Source organism: Panthera pardus, unplaced genomic scaffold, assembly GCF_024362965.1.
Source record: "Panthera pardus isolate Hobbes unplaced genomic scaffold, ASM2436296v1 HiC_scaffold_24, whole genome shotgun sequence".
In the NCBI taxonomy this organism is placed as follows: Eukaryota; Metazoa; Chordata; class Mammalia; order Carnivora; family Felidae; genus Panthera; species Panthera pardus.
The window spans coordinates 33,500,862-33,517,450 of NW_026526810.1; the positions used below are offsets into that span (position 1 = coordinate 33,500,862).

Genomic DNA, 16,589 nt, shown 5'->3' on the forward strand with positions numbered 1-16,589 from the left:
TCTGCTCTTCAGTTGTGGTGGAGGAGTGAGACTGGAGATGAACAGGCTGTTTAGTCCTATACTTAGAGTAGGAGGAGAAAGAAGGGGAGCTCAGAACTTGATTTTAGCTTAGCCCAAGGCTTTGGCCATAGGACATTTAACCTTTTGGGTGGGGCCTCAGCTTTCTTAAATGTAAGCCTATAAATAAGGGTAGAGATTTTTGTTGCTTTGTTCATTGCTATCTCCCTAACACCTAAAAACAACGTCTACAGTAGTAATTGTTTAAATGAATGAGTGAATGAATGAATGAATCTGTCAAATGAGCATAGATGAAGTCAGATGTCTGTTTAAAATATAGATTTTTATTTAACCTTCCATGAAAAATAAATTGCAAGCTTTTCTTCCTACTTGTTTTCTGTTTCCACAAAGATCCATTCTGCCTCCTTTGGCAGCCCGAGTAGGGCTAGACTGTCCTGAAGATGAAGGATGTTAAAAAAATAATAAAATAGGCTCTTGCTGCGAAGTAAGTTCGGGCAGTTGTATTCGTTCTCTTCCATTACAATGAGAATTTTCAGAGAAAATAGGCTTTGCTATTCTAAATTGTAGGTATATTGAATTGAGTACTATTTGGTTCCTAGATGCAGTGATAGATCTCAAATATGGTTCCCAAAGAACTGCATTTAAACCCACCTACATAGGGGCATCTGGATGGCTCAGTCGGTTAAGCATCCGACTTCGGCTCAGGTCATGATCTCATGGTTTGTGGGTTCGAGCCCTGCGTCATGCTCTGTGCTGACAGCTCAGAGTCTGGAGCCTGTTTCAGATTCTGTGTCTCCCTCTCTCTCTGTCCCCCTCCTGCTTGCCCTCTGTCTCTCAAAAATAAATAAACGTTAAAAGACATTTTTTTAATAAAAAAAATACTAAACTCACCTACATATACTAAATCTGTTTTTTACAACTATGTTAATATCAGATGTTTAAGAACATTTTTTTAATGTAAATTTTACCCAGCTAGGGAACTATAATCAAATCATGAGTTTGGATAGAACAAATACTGATAAAAGCTAGATCAATTTAGAAAATTACCAATGGATTTGTCTTTTCTGTTATTTTCCCCTTGGTATTTGTCCTTTCCCAGGTCCAAAGATGGTAAATCTTACCATGGCTGTGGTTCCTCTGTAAAGAACCATCCATTAGGAAGGGGTTGAAAAATAGTTCTGCCTCTTTCTACCTGGCAAAGCTTCCCTTTGCATTCTCCAATCAAATGTGATCAGGAAGTAAGTCCTGGTGGTATCCAGAGATCTAATTTGGAGTGCAGTGTATTGCACTGTTGAAGGTTTTATTCATTGTGTTTGCTCAGTGTGCTAGATGTAGAATCTTGCATTGACTAGGATGTGCGTGCAGGAGTATGCTTCCTGCTCTTTCTAAATCTAAGCCTGTGGCAGTCCTTACTCAAGTAAATGCTATACACATGGCTACCATGGTTCAGCAATTTTGATAGTTACATAGGTTTCTTTGGGCATATGAAGAAGGGGTACTTGACCTAGGAGGTTAGGGAGAACAGATCTGTTTTCAGGTTGGAAAGAGTCACATTGGTCATCAAGAACTGTTAAACTCTATCAGACATGGTATCCTAACATCATAATATTGAATAGCACTTACTCATTTTTATATGTACAATATGTGTTCAGGGGAAATAATTTTATTTTTGTAATTTTCTACTCGGTGAACTGTTCATTTACAAATTATCAAGTTTGGCTGAGCAGGAAAATATGAATCAAATGTCAGAAAAGCCAATCTCTCATCCATCTAAAAGAACCATATTTAAACTAACTCAGTACCTTATAAACACACAAGAAATGAGCAATAAAACTGGAAAGTGTCGAGTCATGTTGAGTTTTGAAGGTGTTCCCCCAGTAAAAGTGTTTCAAGGGCACCTGGCTGGCTCAGTGTGTGGAACATGCACCTCTTGATGTTGAGGTTGTGAGTTAAAGCCCCACGTTGGATTTAGAGATTACTTAAAAGTAAAATCCTTTAAAAAAAAAAAAATTAGTTCAGATTTGTTTGTATCTTGACTCCCAAGAGATGAGATTAAAGGGATGTAAAGCCTTAGAAAAGTATGTTGTGGTTTAGTGCTGTGGTGCTTGCTGGAAGAAGCTTGTTATAAACATAGCTTTTCCAAAGGAGAGATTAAGCCAGGTTGCTAAGTAGCCAAGATGGCCAAAGATCTTGCTAAAATGAATATCTTTATAGATTCTTTTGAAAGTCCAGTGGCTTTGGAAAAAACAAAAGTTGATTAATTCTCCATTCACTTCTTTTGACATAATACTACTTCGTTTTCAGCAAGGTTCATAGTTTGTTAGTTGAAGAGGCAGATGAGTGTGCTCAGAGAAAGTTTACGTCCCTTTGACCTGTGTGTAATTTCCTAACTTGCTGCCTGCTGTCTAGCAGGAACTTGGGTATAGAGATTGTACTTTCATCCTGTCACCCTCCAGCATAGAGCCCTGTGCAGAATGGGGCTGTCCCTCCTCATTTCTGGGACCTTTATCCAAAGGGAGACATCAAAACAAGGAAGTGTAAAGAAAACTGAAATTCAGTCATTTTCTTACCTTCTCCCATTTGTCACCTATTTGCTGCTACTCACCTCTGCTCTAATCCTATATTCCATATTAAAAGTTCTCTTTGTGCAGTGGTCCCTGGCTAGCTTAGTCAGTGAAGCACGTGACTCTTGATCTGACGGTCACAAGTTCAAACTCCATGTTAGACATGGAGCCTACTTAAAAATTATAAAAGTTTTGTGCAGTCTTCAATATTTTGTATTTCAGCAGACATCTTGTGTTGTAGGAAGGCGAATGTGGAGTAGTCCTACCTAGATAAGTCATCCTTCTCTAGTTGTGGCAGGATGGGGATTGAAGGGTGGCTTCTACCCTTTTGAATAAGAATAAGCAGGGGCGCCAGGGTGGCTCAGTCGGTTGAGCTTCTAACTTCGGCTCAGGTCATAATCTCACAGTTCATGGGTTCAAGCCCTGCATTGGGCTCTGTGCTGACAGCTCAGTCTCGAGCCTGCTTCAGATTCTGTGTCTCCTTCTCTATCTGCCCCTCCCCTGCTCACACTCTGTCTCTTGAAAATAAATAAATGTTAAAAAAAAATTTTTTAATAAGAATAACCAGGGTTTGAGTAGTGTTTCAGACCTCTGGAATGGTTCCGGGATTTTTCTCAGAGCTTCGCAGAATTGACACTACTATCTCTGTGGGCCTGCATTTATTGAATTTGGGAATAATCCCTCCCAGGTTATCAGTGATTTTCCAACATCTCTGATCTTCACTATCAAGGTTGTAGAGTACAAGAAGGCATTGTTTACACACACAGCAGGTTGCGTGGAATCATCCTTGTCTGGCACAGAAATTTGGTTCTATTTCATGAACTTAACAGAAGAAAATTTTTTAATTTTGTTGAAGTATACACTTCAGTAACCTTGCCACCTTTTAAAAATTTCATACCTAAGGTCAAATATGCTCCAGAAAAATTTCTTGAGGTATTTCTTGCCCCATTTTTTTCTCCTTACATCTTACCCCTATTACATTAAAAAAAATTTTTTTTTTAGTGTTATGTGCTGCCAAAGCAAGCACAAAAAAATTGTTTTTCATCTTGGAAGTGTGGTAAGACAATGTAATCTAGTGTATTCATTGCTAAGTTTTTGGTACTACTCAGTCTCTATTTTTGCTAATTATAGCTTAAGACTGTAATTATATAATGAGGCCTAGAAGACCAGCATGTGAAACCAAAATGTTCTGTTTAGGTGGCACCTTATAGAGTACTTTGGAAGCCATAAAGTGAAATGGAGAAAGTTCTTTATAAATATAATCAAAATTAACTTTTCAGAATAACTATATAACTTTATATAATGAATGGAATTCAATGATTTATTTGCTGCAACAGGAGAAAAATGTTTGCCTGCCTTTTGTTTCAGAACAGGAGCTTTATCTCTGATAAGTATTGGAAAGAATTTTCAAGCCATAGATGGTATCTGAGATGTTTTCAGAGAGTATTTTCCTGCCCTCTTGTGTCATTGTCCCCAATGTCTGTCCGTTAACCCCTGCTAGATGACTGCTGGGAGAGATTCGTTTCCTCTGCCCTAAATCACGGGTGGTGGTTTTGACTTTTTACACGAGGCTCCTCGGTGTTTCCCCTTAAGTAACTTTTGTTAGCTTTGTCTTTGATTTATGTTATGCTGGATCGCCACTTTCTTATTTCCATGTTCATCTACTGGATAGTAAACCAAGCATTTCCACACAGGTAATGCAATCCCAACAGAAGATTTTAAAGCGTTCCCCCCAAGGAATTCCTACTGCTTGAGATTCCTGCTCCTGCCTTTGGGGATTTACACACTCCATGTGGACCTTTGCCTTTCAAGTAATGCAGAGAAATTGATATTGCTGAGTGACTCTTCTGTCCATCGAAGCTCCTGATTGCCTTTTAGATAGACATGTGTGCATGAGTGGTCTTTGAGAGTGAAAAGTTCACATGCCGATCTCCTCTACTGGTTTGCTTAGTAGGACTATATCCTGTGCTGATTCTGCCCAGTCCTAATCGCCTGTACACAGCATTGCCTAGAATACCTATCAGGTACACAAGCAGAACACTGTACCTGTCAAGATTCCTCAGTTTCATCTAGTTCCTGGGCACGCAGTTGCTTTCCAAAACTGGCAAATGACCCTTTCTCCTTTATCAACTTATATATACCAGTCTAAGCCCTTAAATTCTAGAAGGGAATAGCCACAGAGTTTAGTATTATGATGAAAAGTAATTCCCAAAGTGATGAACCAACAACCGCAGGTTCACATCTGTCTCTTGGTTTTGTTGCTTTCAGTGGATATAGAAGTCACTGGAGGGCAGTAGTCTGGTGCAGTGTGCTCTTCATTCATCACAGTGGAAGCATTTAGGAAGCAGCCTGGAATTGTTAACATTGTTTTTCTCTTTTTAAAAGATAAATAACACATTGCTTTAATGATGGAGATGGAGTATGACTTTAGGCCTTTGGAAAATGTCTTGCTATTTTTGAAATCCAGCCATAAATGTTCATTCTTTGAATAAATTATGTATTTAGCTAGAATGAATATAAATAACTACATAGTCCTGTGAATCAGACAGTAGCATCAAACCAGACTTCTGATATGTGTTTCAGTAAAAAATGGAAATAGTAGTTGATCAGCTGTCCAGGTTTTGTTAAACTTAAAAGCATATGAGTTTTATACGTACATTTCTTGCCATTTTCATTCAGTTTTATCTGCCTTAAAAACAAGCGCAAAACAGAGCATTCATGAGAAAAGTAATCACATTAAATATTTTATCATGGAACTCAAAACAACACCGAATGGCTTATAAATGTGTGGATATTGTTTAAACATTTAAAGTTTTTGAGAACTGACAGTTGTTCATAGTAGTTTAGGAGCTTAAGTAAAGTCCTAGAGAGAACTAAAGAAGCTATCACTAATACAAAATAGTTATTGATATTACTTATAGTATTAGAACAGATTTATTCTCAGGGCACCTGGCTGGCTCAGTTGGTAGAGTGTGCAACTCTTGATCTTTGGGTTGTGAGTTCGAGCCCCACATTGAGTGTAGGGATTATATAAAAAAAATAAAAGATTCAAAAAAAAAAACCTGATTTATTCTCAAATCTCTAGTAATAAGAAGATATGAGATTAAGTGCTCTGAGAATATGGATACCGTCAATAAATTTATAAAAACTAAGAGTATGTTATGAACCACAGTCTTATTTTGAAAAGTGAAACATCTGAACCTCTGTTGGCAGAAATAGTTGGAGGGACAGATATTTTGGGTTCTTTTGATTCTCAAATGTGACTAGAGGTATAGAGAGCCAAACCCCTCTTTGGTTAGAGAATATAGCAAGCAAATTAATACAAGCTGCCTCCTTACAGAATATGCTCATTCCATGAGGAATATCAGAAAACATGGCCAAGATCCTTTACAGTGCTGTTACCCATGCGGCTTCATATTACATTAATAAAGATGAGTAAGTTTTAGCTGGTATATGAGGCTTGGGTTTGTTGTTGTTCTTTTAATGTAAAAAGTTTTTTTAGTGACTTACACTTGAGCTTTACACAACTCTTGTCAATGAGATACAGAAGAGGGAGACTGAGTATGAGTCTCAAACCACCACTTCTTTCTTTTTCTTTTTTATAAAATGCACCATTGATAGTTGTGAACATCTCTAAGATTTATTGCATCCTTGCTGGTTTTCGTGCAGAGCAGCAATATCACATCCCAACCCCTGCTGCTGTTTATATCAGCAGCAATTAAAATTTGATTTACCCATCCCTCATTGCTGCCTCTCCAACTCCTCATTTTTCATTTTGTAGAGCCTTAGGACTGTTACAGCTGAGCATCATGATGTTAACACCTCCTCAGCCATCTGGTACAGGGGAAGAGGCACCTAAACAGATTCTTCAGAACAAAAATCACAAATGAGCAAGATCAGAATAGTATGAGATCTAAAAAACAGGTAAAGAAGGAATGAAGAGAGCCTGAATGACAGCAGAACTGAAAGCAGAACTCAAAAAGGTTTTGGATTGAAAGCCCTCCTTTTTCTGGGGGAAAGATCTGCCTTTTGATTTCTCGAGGAAAATAATTCATAGTAGTCCTATCTAAAACTATTTGTAATTCCAGACTAGAGGCCATTAGCTAGAGGAAGCAGGAAAACATTGTAGCCTTACCCACCGCCACCCCCCCTCCCCAGCCCTGCCATCTTTTCATGTTCTTGACCTGTGAACCTGTTTTGAAGAGATACTTTTTTCATTCTCTTAGATAAGAAAGTATTTTCCAGCCACTGCCACTGCTCATTTTATTGTATTTGAAAGTCTTGTGGAGGTTTATGTTGAGAGTGGTAAACTCCCTAAAAGCCATATTATCTTGATTCCTAATGCTAGGAATTTTCTGTATTGACTACTGTCTATTTAGGTAGATCTTTAATCAGTGAAATGATTTGTAAGTATGATTGTTCCTTTGTCCAATAGCCTTAACATTCTGAATTTGGTCTGCTTAGTGGCTACTGAAATTTTACTAATATGGAAGCTAAAATTGATTCCAGCTTTTTGGTGGTTCCCTGGTGGTCCCCCCCGCCCCCCACCCTTTTGGTGATTATTGTTTTTCTGTGTCTGGGTGAGGATGGTGTGCTGTAGAGTGTCATGTGTTGGCTCATTGGGCTGCAGTGAATGTAGCCAAGCTAACTTTTTTCCAGTGCTTTGCAGCGGTTGTTAGTTTAAAATCCAAAACGAAAACAAAACCCTCAGGGACACTAATGTACTTGATTTTGTTATTGCTTGCTGTTGCTTCACCTTTCCTTCCATATCTTGCTCTCATGCTTCCTAATGCCTGAGCAGACTGCATCGTCAGAGCGCCGAGGAGAGTGGGAAATCCAGCCCAGCCGGCAGACCAATACCTCGTACCTGACGTCTCACTTGGCTGCAGACCGCCATGGGGGATCAGTGCAGGTACTTACTGCCTTTATTGCCTTTTCTTGGCCTTCTCAGCTTGGCTGGTGGAATGTTGACTTGCTTCTGAAACTTTGGTTCCTTTAAAAAGGAAACTTACTGCAAGGTTGAGCTGTTTCTATAGTTAACTGAATATCTATGTGCTAATTTTCTGCCTAAGTAGACTTGGAAGAATCACTGGATGAGATGATTGTTGGTTGTCATTGACTAAGAAACATCTCTGTGGTTTCTGATACTGATTTCTGGTTAAACTTGTCCTACAACCTTGATACAACTCATGATAAACTGTAAAAATAACGTCAAGGTACAAGTATGTTAGTGTCAAGTATGTGAATTTTAAAGACTTGAAATGTATAAAGTAAGTATTTTTTGGATAGAGGACTGCATATGTAGCTCATTTCATGATGATATGTGCCTTAGCACGTAACGTGAGAATGCTAATTGGTCCAAGCCAACCATTTTTGAATGCGTACCCAAGAAGTTGGGCTGTTTCTTTTTTCTTTCTGGAAAAAGTGTGGTGTTGGGGAATTATTTCTGATTTCATTTGGACTATTTTGAAGCTCTGTTTTCTCTAGTACATAAGAATATCTTGCGTCTCTTTACTTTTCTTATATGTCACTGTTTTAATAATCTTAACTCAAATACATCTTTCATACTATTAAGTGACACCACCAGTTGGGGCACACAGGTGAACTCAGAGCTACCAAATCATATAAAGGGATAGACAAACCTTTTACATGTAGAAATGCATTTTGATAGGCTTGATTGTCTAGCATATGCTTTTTTATATGAAGTGATGCACTGAAGATCGTGTTATTCACAGGAAGTCAGGAGACAGCTGTGGTTCTGTAGAAAAAAACAAAAAAAAATCAGAAAAACAGGAACATCTAGGTAAAAAAAGTCTGTGTTCTAGGAAGCCACAGAACCCTAGATGCTCTCTCCCACCCCAGCAAAGACCAAAGACTTATTCTTTGCTAAGGGCAAAATAGAGGGGCTATGGATAAGAGGAAATGAGGCACATTTTGAGGGAGGGGTGCTATCCTGAAGAAAAGGTACAGACGCTAAATGAATGTGTGATCCATACTTAAATACTTAAAAGTACTGCAAAGGACTGTAGTCTTTGCAGTCTCCCACTTGTGTAATTATTTTTAAGTTTATTTTTTTAACTTTGAGAGAGAGCGAACAGGAGAGGGACAGAGAGTGAGAGAGATTGAATCCCAAGCAGGCTCCACACTGCTAGCATGGCACCTGATGCAGAGCTCGAACTCACTGACCATGAGATCAGGACCTGAGCCAAAATCAAGAGAGAGATGCTTAACCAACTGAGCCACCCATGTACCCCTGTAGTCTCTCACTTTTAAGTATAGGCAACAGATGGAGGATTATCAGATTTCTGAGGAAAGCCTTTAATAAAAAAGGGACCAAAGCAAACAACAACAGTAACAACAACAACAAAAACTTCATTATTAATATCCCCACAGACAGAAGATATTGCAACTATGAAGTAAGGATAGGATGCTATTTTAAAAAGGAACATTGTAAGAACAAATTAAAAAGAAAAAACAGCTCTTGGAAACTAAAAACATAATAAAAACTTTAAGACTGAAGAGTTTGGAAGATAGAGTTATAAGGAAGGCTCCCAGAAAAAAGATGGAGGTTAAAATGGTAGAAAACATTTCTCAAAAAAAAAAAAAAAAAAGAACTACCATGCAACCTAGTAATTCCACTTCTGGATATTTGTCCAAAGAAGATGAAAACACTTAACTGAAAAAGGTATGTGCACCTCTGTGTTTATTGAATCATTATTTACATTACCCAAGGTATGGAAGCAACCCCAAGAGTCTATCGATAGATGAATGGATAAAGAAGATGTGGTACACACGTGTGCATGTATGCACACACACATACACATGCATTGCACTATTAGTCGTCCATAAAAAAGAATGAAATCTTGCCATTTATGACAACATGGGTGGACCTAGAGGCTTTTGTGATAAATGCAATATGTCACACAGAGAAAGACAAATACCATATGATTTCACTCATCTGCGGAATCAAAAAAAAAAAAACACACAAACCAGAAGCAGACTTATAAATATGAGAACAAATTGATAGTTGCCAGAGGGGAGGCAAAAAGGTGAAGAGGATTAAGAGGTATAAACTTCCAAACTCAACACCCAAAAAACAATTCAGTGAAGAAATGGGCAAAGACATGAATAGACACTTTCCCAAAGAAGACATCCAACAGACACATGGAAAGATGCTCAACATCACTCATCATCAGGGAAATAGAACTCAAAACCACAATGAGATACCACTTTACACCTGTCAGAATGGCTGAAATTAACAATTTAGGCAACAACAGACGTTGGCGAGGATGCAGAGAAAGAGGAACCCTTTTGCACTGCTGGTGGGAATGCAACCTGGTGCAGCCACCCTGGAAGACAGTATGGAGGTTCCTCAAAAAATTAAAAACAGAATTACCCTGCAACCCAGCAATTGCACTACTAGGTATTTATCCAAAGGATACAAAAATGCTGATTTGAAGGGGCACTGTCAACAATAGCCAAAATATGGAAAGAGCTCAAATGTCCATCGACTGACGAATGGATAAAGGAGATGTGGTATTATAATGGAATATTACTTGGCAATCTAAAAGAATGAAATCTTGCCATTTGCAACAATGTGGATGGAACTAGAGTGTATTATGCTAAGCAAAAGACAAATATATGATTTCGCTCATGTGGTGTTTAAGAAAGAAACATGAGCATAGGGGAAAGGAAGCAAAAATAAGATAAAAACAGAGAGGGAGACAAACCATAAGAGACTCTTAAATACAGAGAACAAACTGAGGGTTGCTGGTGGGATGTTGGGCAGGGGGATGGGCTAAATGGGCAATGGGCATTAAGGAGGGCCCTTGTTGGAATGAGCACTGGGTATTATATGTAAGCGATGAATCACTAAATCCTATTCATGAAATCATTATTATGTTATTATTATGTATGTTAACTGACATTGATTTAAATAAAAAATAAATAAAAAGGTACAAACTTCCCATTAGAAAATAAGTAAGTCAAAGGGATGAAAAACAGCACAGGGAATATAGCCAATAATGTAATAACTTTGAGGGCACCTGGTTGGCTGTCAGTAGAGCATGCGGCTCTTGATATCAGGGTCATAAGTTTGAGTCCCACATTGGGCACAGAGATTTAAAAAAAAATTTTTTTTTAACCATATAATAACTGTATGGTGACAGAGGGCAATATACTTATTGTGGTGAGCATTTTGTAATGTAGATCATTGTTAAATCACTACGCTATACACCTGAAACTAATATATGTCAACTATACTTCAATTAAAAAAATTTAAAATGATTTTAAAAATGAAATAATACAAACAATGTAAGATTTAAAGTTCAGGAGGTCTAATTTCTTAATGGGAATTCCAGAGAGAGAACAGAGAAAGTGGGGTAGAGGAAATCATTAACAAAATAATTCCCCAGAACTCATAAAGACTTGTTTCCAGATCAGAAGGGCCTACTGAGTGCCCAGCATAATGGATGATAGAACCACACCAAGGTACATCATTGTGAAATTTCAGAACATTGAGGACAAAGAGAAGATCTTTTGAGCTTCCAGAAAGAGAAACAGTCAACATGCAAAGAAAGGATCAGGAATTAGCGTAGCTTCAAATTTCTGAATAAGCAGTTCTGGAAGCTAGAAGGCAATGAACAATGCTTTCAAAATTCTAAGAGAAAATTATTTCCAGTGTGGAATTCTATACTCAGCCAAACTGTCAGTCTGGTTGGAATATAGAAAAAGCTGTTTTCAAAAATTTGTGCTCTTAAAAATTTTACTTCTCAGGGCACCTGGGTGGCTTGGTTGGTTAGGCGTCTGACTTCGGCTCAGGTCATGATCTCACGGTCCGTGAGTTCGAGCCCTGCGTCGGGCTCTGTGCTGACAGCTCAGAGCCTGGAGCCTGTTTCAGATTCTGTGTCTCCCTCTCTCTCTGCCCCTTCCCTGTTCATGCTCTGTCTCTCTCTGTCTCAAAAATAAATGTTAAAAAAAAAAAAATTTTTTTTAAAAAAATTTTACTTCTCGTGTACCCTTGTGCACTGTGAAAATGAGTGAATAAACCAACGAAGAGGAATATATGGGATCCAGGAAATAAGATCTGACACATGAAAGAAGTGAAGGGACTCCCCAGTACAATGGTCAAGTTAGGAGATCCCAGAAAGACAGCAGTGCACCAGTAGAAGAGGATAGCCTGTCCCAAACATAGGTGTTCAGGGGGCCTTGAGAACAATTTTACCAAGATGATGAAATGACTAGGATACCAATTTGTCAGAATATCTTGAAAGCAGCTGGGTAGATAAATGACAGAGTTTGGTTAGAATTAATGATTACAACTAATACATAAAAACCTAAGTAAAAATAAATTTTAGTGGCAGGTTGGTAGCTCAGCTGGTTAAGCTTCCAACTCCAGCTCGGGTCATGATCTTGCAGTCTGTGAGTTCCAGCCCCACACTGGGTTCTGTGCTGACAGCTTCAGATTCTATGTCTCTCTCACTCTCTGTGCCTCCTCCACTTGCACTCTGTCTCTCTCTCTCGAAAATAAATAAACATTAAATAAGTAAATAAAATTTAAAAGATAACTAACTCCAAGGAAAAAAGGAAATTATACAGGGAAGTAAAGAACCATGGTATATACTTCATGGTACAGCTATAGTTTTTAATAGTCATAATGTAAAACTAAGAATTGATCTAGTTAAAATTACAGTATAAAGTGTAATGAAAGGGGCACCTGGCTGCCTCAGTCAGAAGAGCATGCAGATTCTTAATCTCAGGGTCATGAGTTCAAGTCCCATGTTGGGTATAGAGATTACTTTAAATAAATAAAGTTTTTAAAAAACTATAATGGAACTAGAAGGATGAAAAAGGTGAATATATGCCTAAAAATGAAGAATCAAGATGCATGCAATTCAGAGATGTGGAGGTAAAATAAAAGAATCAGTTGTAAAGGAGGTGAAATGGTGGAATAGGGGAAAGAGACTGCTGTTTTTCCTAATGATCCTTGTAGAAATATGTGCTTCTTTATGCAATGTGTTCATAGAAGTCTGATTTAAACAAAACCTAACAACTTAAAAAATACATAGATACACACGCGCACACACGCACACACACATATATACATATCAGTTTTCATCTATCACATTTGTAGTAAATTATAAATTTAAGAGCCTATCCATCTACTATTGTTGAAATGTGAATTACAGCTATTTTAGAGAATTCTTCGGCACTATCTTTTCAAATCAAATATCTACACTTTTTGATTCAGCGAATCCAGTTTCAGATAAATATTCCTCAGAAATGCACAGATACTGAAGATACATATTCTAGAACAGTGCTCCTAAACAGGACATCAATCATTTGTGATTTCAGATTTTCTAGTAATCACATTGAAAAGGTAAACATAATCAAGTGATAGTAATTTTAATAATATATTTTAACCCAGTTTAAAATAATTCAATGTATAGTCAGTATTAAAAATATTTATGAGGGGGTGCCTGGCTGGCTCAGTCGGTAGAGCATGAGACTTGATCTCAGGGTTGTAAATTCGAACCTCGAGTTGGGTGTAGAGATTACTTAAAAATAAAATCTTAAAGGTCATCTGGATGGCTCAGTCAGTTGAGCATCAGCTCAGGTCATGATCTTGGGGTTTGTGAGTTTGAGACCCATATTGGGCTTGCTGCTGTCAGCCTGTCCATGCGGAGCCTGCTTCGGATCCTCTGTCCCCTCTTTCTGCCCCTATCCCGCTTGCACTCTCCCAAAAATAAATATTTTTAAAAGTAGTAAAAAAAAATAAAATCTTCAAAAAGATTCTAAGATATTTTACTTTTTTTATGGAGTGTTAGAAATCTAGTGTGGGGGCGCCTGGGTGGCTTAGTTGGTTAAGCGTCCAACTTTGGCCCAGGTCATGGTCTTGCAGTCTGTGAGTTCGAGCCCTGTGTCAGGCTCTGTGCTCACAGCTCAGAGCCTGGAGCCTGCTTCAGATTCTGTGTCTCTGTCTCTCTCTGCTCCTCACCTAATCATGCTCTATTTCTCTTTCTCTCTCTCAAAAATAAATGTTAAAAAAAGAAAGAAAGAAATCTAGTGTGTATTTTACCCTTACAGAACATCTCTGTTTGGACTAGCTACATTTTTAGTGCTCAGTAGCCACATGTGGCATGTAGCTATTGTATTCGATGCTGCAGTTTAGAATGTTGCCACTTGTTTCTTTTTTTTAAAACATTTTTTTAATGTTTATTTTTGAGAGAGAGAAACAGAGTGTAAGCGGGGGAAGGGCAGAGAGGGAGGGAGACACAGAATCTGAAGCAGGCTCCAAGCTCAAAACTGTTGGCACAGAGCCCAATGTGGGGCTGGAACCCATGAACTGTGAGATCATGACCTGAGCTGAAGTCCCACACTAAACCAACAGAGCCACCCAGGCGCCCCATGTTGCCACTTGTTTCTAATACCAGAAAATCTGAGGCAACTAAATGTTCATTAATTAGGCATTAACTAACATAATACTTCCATACAGTGAATAGAGATCTCTGGTATTATGGGAAATGTCCAAGGTGTGTTGTGGAAAAAGCAAGTTGTAAAATGATATATGAAATTTGGCCCCATTTTTGCTTATTTTCACATACATATGCAAATATATATATAAGAGGAATAGCATACATATATGTTAGTTTATGCAGAATGAGAAAAAAAAAGCAATGTAGAGTAGGGGAGGCAAACACAGCCAGTGGGCTAAATCCCACCCTCTGCCTATTTTTATAAAGTTTTATTAGAACATAAACACACTCATTTGTTTATATGTTGTATATGTCCACCTTTATGTCCAGTGGCAGAGTTGAGTAGTTTCCACACAGACTGTATAGTCCAAAAAACCTAAAATATTTACTAGGTATCTTTTTATGTAAATGATTTGCATGCCCTTGTTCTCAAGGAAGATATACTGAATTTCCCACTAGCCATGTCCATATGATTTCATCATGGGAAACCTGCACTTTCTTATGTAGTCTTTTTTAATACTCTTTTTTTTTTTTTTTAAACAATAAACATGCTTACTTTGTAACTAGGGGAAAATACAAAGATTAAATAATTTTTAAAAGGAAAATACCTCATAATCAGGCATATCTAGACAGTTTAGTTAACTAGATTTGTGTTCCCAGAACACAGAGGTACCCATTTGGACAGTGTTTCCTACTGTCCACTGTAAGGGGGTGTCTTTAGAATTGAGTCACGTAGAGTCTCTGACAGCACTTTTGGAAAATCCAACCTGCCTGTACTCCCTGTAAACTAAGTTCTGCCAGCTTCCTTGACACTTGGATAGGGGACAGGCAAGTGTGCCGTTTCCCTAATATTACATTAAGCTCTCCTGCTCCTCACTGCATCTGCCTCTTTAATTGTAGCCCCAGTTTTTGTAAACTCAAAAAGGCTATGCTTTTTGCAAACCAAATCAGTCCTACTTTTTTCTGGCACAGCAGATGCCCACGTATTTTCGAGTTGTCTCACTTTCCAAAAGGTAATGTGTTCAAACCATGCTTAGCCTATCTGGATGACCTGTAGACAGCACAAACCTGGTAGGGAGTACAGAGCACCAAGATGAGAAGAGTTGGCTCTGAGAAGGCACATGGACACTCCCATTCTAACCTATTTCATTTGCAGACCCCACCCCCCCTCACCGTGCTTCCCATCCTTCCACTGTTTCCACAGGTCTTCCACATGTGGAAGATCTAAATTCAATTAAGGCAGTATATTTTTCTCTTTCAAAAAGATGACTCCAGAATTGTTTAAATGAAAATGTATATGAAATATCTAGAAATCTCCAGGGCCAAGCAAAGGCATGAGACTTAGCTTTTAACTGATATTTACTTTGCTCAAATCTTTATAATTTTAAATTATTTACAATTCTTGTTGAGGTCAATATTATTCCCATTTTATATATAGGGAAGCTGAAGTACAGAATTACCAAATATGTTAGTTGTAAGAAGAAGGATTGAAATGTTGACTGTCAGCTAAAGTACTGTTCCCTTTGATATATAGCTCTCACTTTTCTTCATAGTAATGTTTTTGAAAAATGGGACTTACTAAATCAAATTTTTTTTCAAATTTTTTATTTAAAATATTAAATTACTTATTAAAAGAGATGTTACCAATATTAAGGACTAAAGTTCAAAATAGCACTTCACCTTAGTTCCTTCCATGGGTAGTTCCTTATGATATTAATTACTTTGGTCTTATGTGAGATAGCCAGAAGAATGTGGGACTAATTTTGATAGTGATTACAACAAATTAACTTTCAGTATTCCAGGTACACAAATAAGCTTATTTTTTAATGAAGTTATACTAAAAATTCAGTATGAAAGGTATAAAAATGATACTGCTTAAAATACGAATAATTCATTGCATTCATAAGGGTGTTTTGATTTGGGGATTTGGTCTTTTTGTTTTTTACAAATTTTCAAATTGCTTTCTTCAACATCATTATTTTTAACTGCCATAGTAATTATGAAGTAGGTGGGACCAAGGTTGTTGGCTTGGTCTTACAGAATTAGAAACCAGAGGAGGCTGACGGTAGAGCAAGGCCTGGAATCCGGCTCTTTGGTCACCTACACTAGCATTTGTTCCATTGCACATCTAGGTAGCTGTTCAGTGGTTTGACAGACTACCTCCAGCCTAAAGTGAATGCTCTAAAGACCTAAATAAGTAGCCACTGATTCGCAAGCATATTTTAGTTATAGTTAGAAGTTAGTGACCAGGTACTCACTGATAACAGATAAGACATCTAGTGTATAAAATGTAGATCACCTCTTCTTTCTTAGATTGCCCAAGGATATTGCTTATAGGCCAAGTGACAATTTGTAGCAAGGAGAAGTTAGAGAGCATGAGACACTTGAAATACTGTGGACAGGCACCATGACCCAAAGTCACCAAGTAGTCAGCAGTGGTGATGCCTGTTGACTCCTGCTTTATTTGTACCCATTGAGGCCAAGACATTTTCTTTAACATCTTACCTAGCTCCGGAATTGTTCTTTAAGAAAC

The 16,589-nt window shown here is 37.9% G+C and overlaps 1 protein-coding gene across 12 annotated transcripts in view; it reads left to right on the forward strand.

Annotated features, from left to right (window-relative positions):
* The window catches only part of CSNK1G1 (casein kinase 1 gamma 1), a 174,780-nt gene that overhangs the window by 142,088 nt on the left and 16,103 nt on the right, over positions 1-16,589 (forward strand). For 6 of the 12 annotated variants that reach the window (XM_053888965.1, XM_053888962.1, XM_053888972.1 and 3 more), the window contains exon 11: positions 7,384-7,494. The exons of 4 other annotated variants lie outside the window; for them this stretch is intronic. In XM_053888965.1, coding sequence (XP_053744940.1) covers positions 7,384-7,494 — 111 coding nt within the window. Of the gene's footprint in view, positions 1-4,276; positions 6,035-6,363; positions 6,507-7,383; positions 7,495-16,589 lie in introns of those variants that run through there. 2 more of the 12 variants (XR_008417065.1, XM_053888971.1) reach the window with 2 other exon arrangements.